The following is an 8,040-nucleotide window of genomic DNA, read 5'->3' on the forward strand; positions in this document are numbered from 1 at the left end:
CGATGACTTTTTACTCAACCTAATATCTAGTAAATATTTGTTTACATTTAATAAATATTTCGCTAGAACTATTCAAAAAAATATTTCTTAGAATAAATTTTTTAAATTTAGTAAAATTTTCTCAGTGTAACGTCTTAAGATGCTAATACGGTTTTTTTATTTGTTCATGACATCTTAAGATTGTATTTAATGAGAGAATCTTAAATATAAGAATCGATTATAAATACCGGCCATAGAAATAACAATTTTAACTTATCAGAAACTGTGCAATTTGGTGTATTCGATTTCTGATAGGTTGAAATTGTTTCCTTATTCCTTATTTCTAATTGCTTATACTTTTTAATGTGTCTGCACTCTGAGCCGTCTGTATGTCAATCAAGCTTTGTTGTAATATAGCGATACCCTAATAGCGCTTACAAAGTGCATGTAATCGCTTTTTTAGTGCTTTGCATGAGCTTCTATGCTACTTGGGCAATTGGAATATTAAAAATATATATCTTGATTACAATAAATATTTGCGTCAATATACTATAAGCAAATGTTCTCTTGCCCTTTGTAGGTATTTCTTTTTCTCAACGAAATATTTCTTTTGTAGCATACAAACTTGAAAATTGAGTATCTGACACAAATATCAGAATTTCAGCATATAGAACAATAGAACATTAAGATTCTTATTACGAGAGAGATAGAGAGAGAGAGAGAGAGAGAGAGAGAGAGAGAGAGAGAGAAAGAGAATAAACTATTTCTTGTGTGCAACGAAATATTCATTTAAAAGTATAGTTCTTATTCATTCAAGAACATCATGATTTCTCCTTGTAATGATATGATTTATTTTATTCAACAAAATATTTCATCGAATAAAATAAATCGTATCATTGTAAGACATATTTATTTATTGAAAAACATTAGGTTCTTTATTGCAAATAAGTTATTTGTTTCATGCAACAAAATAATTTGAAATATTTTCAGAATGTGAAAGCAACATTCAAATAATAATCATTAAATATTCCAGTCATGCATTAATAGATATTCGGAGAATGTTTCATATATGTATTATATATTCGGCAAAATAATTTTATATTTTCCCAGAAATGTTAGGTCTGAGAGTCCCTAAAATAAATTTTTATAATAAAATTATACTGTCAAAAACACATTTCATTTGCTTTCCCATACAACATTTTTACGTCTTAGACGTGAAAAAAGATGTATAAAAGACGTCTGAAAGTCTCGAAGTCATATTTTAAAACGTCTTAAAATCATCAGAAAGATGTCCTTAAGACGTCTTATGACGCTTTTTGTGACATCTTTAGGAAATCTTTCAGACATCCTTAGATATATTATATTTAGACGTCTTAAATCATGATGTCTTTGAGACGTCTGAAAAAAAGATGTTTTTAGGATATGACCAAAAGTCATCTTAAAAACGAATTTTAGACAGTCTTAAAGACGTCTTAAAATGGACGTCTAAATGATGTCTAAAAAAACAGGATTTGACTAAAAGTCGTCTTAAAAACGTCTTTTTTAAGACATCATTAAGAAGTCCTTTAGACATTCGTATTCTCTGAATTCCCTGTAATTCTATTTTGGGGATTCACTTTTCACAATGCTCAATAATGCTTCACAAACAAAATGCTACACTTTTTATATTCTTTCTCATATAATTCTTATTTGCATATTGCTCGCAGGTGAGTGAATTTCGTGATATATACAAAAAGTGTTTATACAGTATATTCCGAATATTAATATTAATATTAGTAATATTTATATATACTGTAAAAATTCTTTTGCTGTTCCGGAATATTCGACACATTGAAAATATAAATCGAATTTTTTGTTGAATAGTTAGCGTTAATTTTAATTAGAATATGACACGCATAAAATATTATCTACAAAAAATATTTCTTAAAAGTACGAGTTTTATACAAATGCTAAAATAAAAACGGTATATATTTAAAAATAAATAATTGTATAATATGATTACATATATATTTTAATATAATATAATTAGAATTATATTTTCTTTATATAAGCAATTTTGAGCAATACAATATATACTCGTATATACTATATGTATTCTTTTACTTATAAAACATCTTAGAATTTTACAATTTGCTATTTACTTGCTTTCTTATGACTTAATTATTAAATTTTTTTAAATATAATAGAGAACGCCAATAATCTGTGAAAGCTAGATGCTATAAGTACAATACATATTCTTAATTTAAATTTAATTATCTCAGATGTGACTGTGCGGCGAAATATTCGAACATTAACCACGATCGATCTGAGACACTAATAATATAAATATGATAAGGCGCCAAAACATTCGTGCAAACATTCTTATGAAATAATCCCCCCTAAATTAATTCTGTAAAGAACTTATTACAAAAAGTATTACCTCAGTCAGGATTCGAACCTGAAATCTCTCGACTTTCCGGGACGAGTGTCTTATAGACATCTTTTAGTCTTGCTGAAAAAACAATCTAAAAACAATGTCTTTTCGTCATCTTTTAGATATTTTTTCACTTTATCAGAAAGATAATTTTAAAAAGACCTTTTTTCGTTATGTTTTAGTATTTTGTGCTGTCTGGGTAAGTGTGCCTAAGTACATTAATATTGATCAGCACCATCTTCTCTTATTCAATTGTATATCTTCTCAATAATCAATTATTAATTCATAATGATTTAAACTATTCAAAATTTCTATTAATTTGCAAAATACCTACGAACTTTCATTGAGCTTGTTCAAATTGATAAAGCAGCTAGGCTAGAGAGAAAGAAAGCCTCAAAGGAAGAGAGTGGCAAATTGCATCACGTGAATGCCTGCGTCCAATCAGGACAAGGGTCACGTGATCAGTTTTCTCCAATCTCTCTTCCATGCTTATGAAGCTTTGATGCCCGCGTCGAATCAGAGGAGACGGGTCACGTGATGCAATTTGCCACTCTCGAGGTACAGTCAACGCGATGCTACAAATGCTTTAAAGCAATTTTTGATTATCAATTTGTAAAATTCTTTTTTCTAATTGGTCAACCAAACGCTTCAAAGCATTTGTAGTGAGACTTGACCGCAACCTCGATCTCCCTTTGATGCTCTTTAATAGCGAATTTGATTGGAAGCACAGGTGTGCAGTTGTGACCTATAAATTCAATCAATCACATTGAATCGCTCAACAAGTAAACTAGCTGCGGCTAGCGGTTTAATTGTCTGATTTGAACGCTCTCATTGATATCAGTTATAATATGGGTGCTTTCCATTTGATGACACAAGTGTCGTTCTATCTTTGTCATTCTCTGAATGTCAACAGAAATAGAATGACGCTTGTGTCGACTTGTGTCTCATCAAATGGAAAGTACCCAATCAACTGTCAGTGATACAATACTTTACATTCCAAACTTCCTCTCCGAGGAAGATTTTACTCTATGCTTATATATTATAGTATACGTTACGTGTATTATATATTTCGAGTAAAATTTTCCTCAGAGAAGAAGTTTTGGAACTAAAGCTTTGGAACTAACAGAGAGAAACCTGAAAAGGCATCTTAACGAGGTCTATTAAAGGCTGTGTTCCAAATTTACTACCAACACTAAAAATGCTACAGTTTACGTTATGCACTACAGATTTTCAGTGCTGGCAGCAGTGATAGGAGATGACAAGAATTGGTCTGCTCTAGTAAACTTTGTGCGCATGCGTAAAATGACGTGCAGCTCGATCTAACATACGATGAAACATACGGGTGCTTTTGGGGCTCCTGTACATCTGAGACTAACCGTTCCAAATTAAGAGGGACAATCTCAAATTTTAACACTTTGTCCCGCTTTACAACCCGTTCTAAATTTTTTCCTAAATTAAGGTTATAGTAATGAATTATTCCTCTTTTAACCTCTTAGGTACTGTACGTCATTACAGTGACTTTCTCGAATGTTATCTCTCCGAACGTTATGTTGATATTCATATGATAAATCGGCTGCAGATGTAATAAAAGACAAAATTTATTATTATTCATAAATACACTATGTATCTTTAATAAAACCCTTCCTTTTCTCCCTACAATTTTCTTAACATTGTTATTAAGGGTCTTATAATACCATGAAATGTGTACGTCAGTTAAGACTGCTCAGCTTTACGCATGTGCACAAAATTTCTTAGAGCAGACGAATTCTTGTCACCATCACTGGCTGGCAGTCAATTTTGGAACATAGCCAAAGTTGTTATGTATTATGTGACTTTATTTTATATATTGATTATTGATGTATTCAACCGCAAATAAACCGGCTAACTGAATAGACTAACGGTAATATTTATATAACATTTCTTAATGAATCGAAGTTATATAAATTAGAAAAAATAGATAATAAATTTAATAGATAAATATGAAGAAAAACTGTTTGGAAAAATTGAAAGATACATCATTTACTTAGTGTAGTGTACGATTACTTTAATCATTTGCATTATAAAGAGAAATAAAGTTAAGGAAAAGAAAATTTTAATGACTGACATATTAAATACAATATTGATTATAGATAAACATAAAAATGAAGACCTTGAAGATCTTGAAAGGATAAGTTGCCAAGGATGAGCTGCTGCTTAGAATCAGACAATGATATAATATTTACCAACATAAGAAATGTACACAATACACTTAACAAAGTAGATAAGATTTTAACGCAAGATTTTAACAATGCAAAATATATAAACAAAATACAAATAGTCCTTATAAGAACATATACCTATTTAATTAAAACTTGTTAAAGAATCCTAAAAGTCCAGTATTTAAAAAGTTAAATAAACGTGCAAACTCTGTAGACAAGGCTCAAAAAGATACATATTTACAAAGAAAGAGGACAATTAGTGTAAATAGTGATTGTGATATCTTTAAATCAGAATTATATAATACAGAAAACTTTGAAACTATTGATCTGTTATATGATTTAGATTCTGTAATAAAGTTTGCTTTACAAAGATTGTAAAGATATCTTTTTATCAATGGTGAATACACAAGAAGATGACGGAGGGATGATTATGGATCCAGTGACAGATTCCCTTTCCATTAGTGATTGTGAAAAGGAAGATTCCAATACATTTGCAAATTCATGTTCAATGTCTCGCAAAAGACGTAGAATTGAAACATCACAATTTCAAATAAAATGGCAAAAATCTGAATGTAATTTTAAGAAAGACACATATAAGTTGAATATAGAAGAGAAACGTCTTTTAAAAAAGTTGAATAATTTTGAAGAATGGGAAGAAATGCCATTAATTAACATAAAGGTTTGATTATATAAAATAACAAGATAAGCAAACGACTCAATTGATAATAAATCAAAATGAAATTAAGAGCTACAAGCCAATAAAGTTAATTTAGTAAAATAAATTCATGTAATAATTAATTACAAATGTTTTTACAGAAATTTATTACTTTAACAATAATTCATAATAGATGTTTCAACCTATACGAAGTTATTATCAATGTTATAAACTCTAATCATTAGTATGTTAAAACACACACATTAAAAGTAAAATGATAATTATAAACGAATGCTTTTTCATTTACAATTATCATTTTACTTGCGAATTTAATGTTTTAACATATCAACAATTAGAGTTTACAATATTGATAATGATCTCATATAGGTTGAAACATCTATTATGAATTATTGTTAAAGTTATGAATTTCTGTAGAAACATTTATGATTAATTATTATATATTACATGAATTAATTTTTTATTAAATCAACTTGATTGTTAATTTAACATCTTTTAATTTGCTCGTTTATTAGTCGTTTTATTTGATAATTTGTTTTGCTATGTTCAAAACAATCGAGTGGTTATACATTTCATTGTTATAACTTTATTGGTTCGTAGCCTTTAATTTCATTATTTTGATTAATTTTGATTGTTATATTTTAAATATTATATATAATTTATTTGTTTTGTAAAAACTAATTATTTTATATTTCAGAAACTACTAGAACTACATATAAAATTAATACATAAAGTACCACCACAACATAAAATAGAGCTTTCTGGATCTCATGCGCCAACAAAGGAAGAGAAAATATTATTCCAGAAACATGGACCAATTCGAAAAGGTTCATATAGACCTATAGAGGACAAAATTATCAGGAAAAACTGGAACACATTCTGCGAGGTATATTTTAAGTTTTTAAAATATATGTTTTCTTCAGAATCCCCAAACTTGAGAACGAAAATATTCAAAATGCAAGATATTACAATATCATAGGATGATATAATTACATTATTAATATATTTTTCCATGTAACGTGTAATATACAGCTCCATGACTGGGATCCAGAGAATCCGAAGCCATTTCTTTATTGGAGACACAATGGCAGATATTATATAAACGACATAGAAGAGAGACAAAGATTCGTTCAATTTTTGGCAAATGGATTACCTTGGCGAACTCTCTACAGTGTTTATTCTAGATTTAAAGTATTATATTGTAATAAAATCACTTATAATCGGTAAGATACAAAAATCTCAAATCAGACTCGAATTAATCATCAAATCATTTAAATTTGTATTCACATATGATTTTTATGCTACAGTTATACCGCTAAGGAAGACAAAAAAATTTTAACATACATAGAAAATGAATATCTTGATAAACGTTGTACTAAATATAGTGAATTAGCAAAATTATTAAGACGAACCAACCGATCGATTTTTAAACGATATCAATATCTCAAAAATCAAACTCTAGATAAATCAGAAACGGAATGTAAGTAACTTTCATGATATTAGCTCTTTCCACTTCAAAAGTGACAACTTAAAAAATTAAGTTTCCCAGAAAAAGGGGAAAAACTTTATTAACTTAACAGAAAATTATTAATATTAGTAAAAAGATTATATTTTTAACATGATCAATTGTCATTTTTGTCGCTTTCATTTCATAATTCTTAAAGAATCATTCTTTTTGAGTTGTCAATTTCTGAACTTTTTATAAAGTTAAATTAATTCACTCTTCATGACTGATGTTTTTTCACCATTAAACATTGTTTATATTTCTAGGTACTTAGTGTATTCCTATACGTGTACTATCACATTGTTTAATTACAGCGTTAGTTGACGTTAAATGGACGTTACCACTGATAAAAAAATTTATAAAAACTTTACTCAGTGTGACAATAAGTGAAGATATAAAAGAACTTAAAGATGCTACGCTTCCTAAACCAGTGTGGCAAAAAATGGAGGAAAATCTTAATATAAACGAGAATGTCTTAAGAACATTTTGGCAGCACCAGTTACACCTGCAATTATTCAGCACGGATCCTATTTATTTAAACGACATTAAGATACAATTAATTGAATAGTAAATATCATTACATTCTATAACTATTATTGTAGTACAATACATGTATTGAATATCATTTAGATTGCTTTTAATAGATCACAAATTTTGTTGAATTGCATTATATACAAACGTATATACTTATTTTTGCAGTATGTATGCAAAAGGAATATCCAATACTCGCGAAATTATATGGCCCAATGTTGCGCGACACTTCGACGGAGCAACTGCAGTATTCCTTTGCAAAGTTTTTTTTTATCTTGTTCAAGAATGCAAAACTGATACGGATAATTTCGCCGGTAACGAAATATCTAATTTATATTTGTAAATATAATTTGTATTCATGTATATGTTACACGTCAATTTTTGTGTTACAGATGTTGTGGAATACTTATATCATACTAAGATTCCTGAAATTCAAAATGCATATACCGATAAATTCTTACCTAGAATTATCTATGAAAATGGGAAAATTTCTTTGCTAAACGGAAACTAGTAACAATACTAATTCTACTGATAGTTAATTTGTATAAAAAAAGCATTATGTATAATTATACTATTTTATCTTTTTATATCTAAATTATACAATATATAATTTTATGTATTTCAAATATGTAATGTTAAATTAATATAAATACATATGTATGTATTACTTTTAAATGTATTATTTAAAATTTTATAAAAAAATTTTATTACGAGTAGAAATAAGTTTTATTTTTATAAAAAA

The 8,040-nt window shown here is 28.1% G+C and overlaps 1 protein-coding gene across 1 annotated transcript; it reads left to right on the forward strand.

The window, feature by feature from the left end:
* Positions 1-4,190: 4,190 nt before the first annotated feature.
* LOC108751815 lies at positions 4,191-7,853 on the forward strand. The gene is made up of 9 exons (XM_018492233.1): positions 4,191-4,292; positions 4,522-4,851; positions 4,934-5,269; positions 5,961-6,149; positions 6,296-6,486; positions 6,571-6,743; positions 7,082-7,334; positions 7,467-7,612; positions 7,691-7,853. Exons 3-9 carry the CDS (start codon positions 4,985-4,987, stop codon positions 7,807-7,809), a joined length of 1,356 nt encoding a protein of 451 aa, XP_018347735.1. The 5' UTR covers positions 4,191-4,292; positions 4,522-4,851; positions 4,934-4,984; the 3' UTR covers positions 7,810-7,853.
* Positions 7,854-8,040: the final 187 nt, after the last annotated feature.

This window comes from Trachymyrmex septentrionalis, unplaced genomic scaffold (assembly GCF_001594115.1).
Source record: "Trachymyrmex septentrionalis isolate Tsep2-gDNA-1 unplaced genomic scaffold, Tsep1.0 scaffold52, whole genome shotgun sequence".
Lineage (NCBI taxonomy): Eukaryota > Metazoa > Arthropoda > Insecta > Hymenoptera > Formicidae > Trachymyrmex > Trachymyrmex septentrionalis.

Coding starts and splice junctions, on each gene's coding strand:
- LOC108751815 (XM_018492233.1), top strand. CDS start 4,985: ATGGTGAATACACAAGAAGATGACGGAGGGATGATTATGGATCCAGTG. Junction 5,270..5,960: donor TGCCATTAATTAACATAAAG/GTTTGATTATAT, acceptor TTTATATTTCAG/AAACTACTAGAACTACATAT. Junction 6,150..6,295: donor ACTGGAACACATTCTGCGAG/GTATATTTTAAG, acceptor TGTAATATACAG/CTCCATGACTGGGATCCAGA.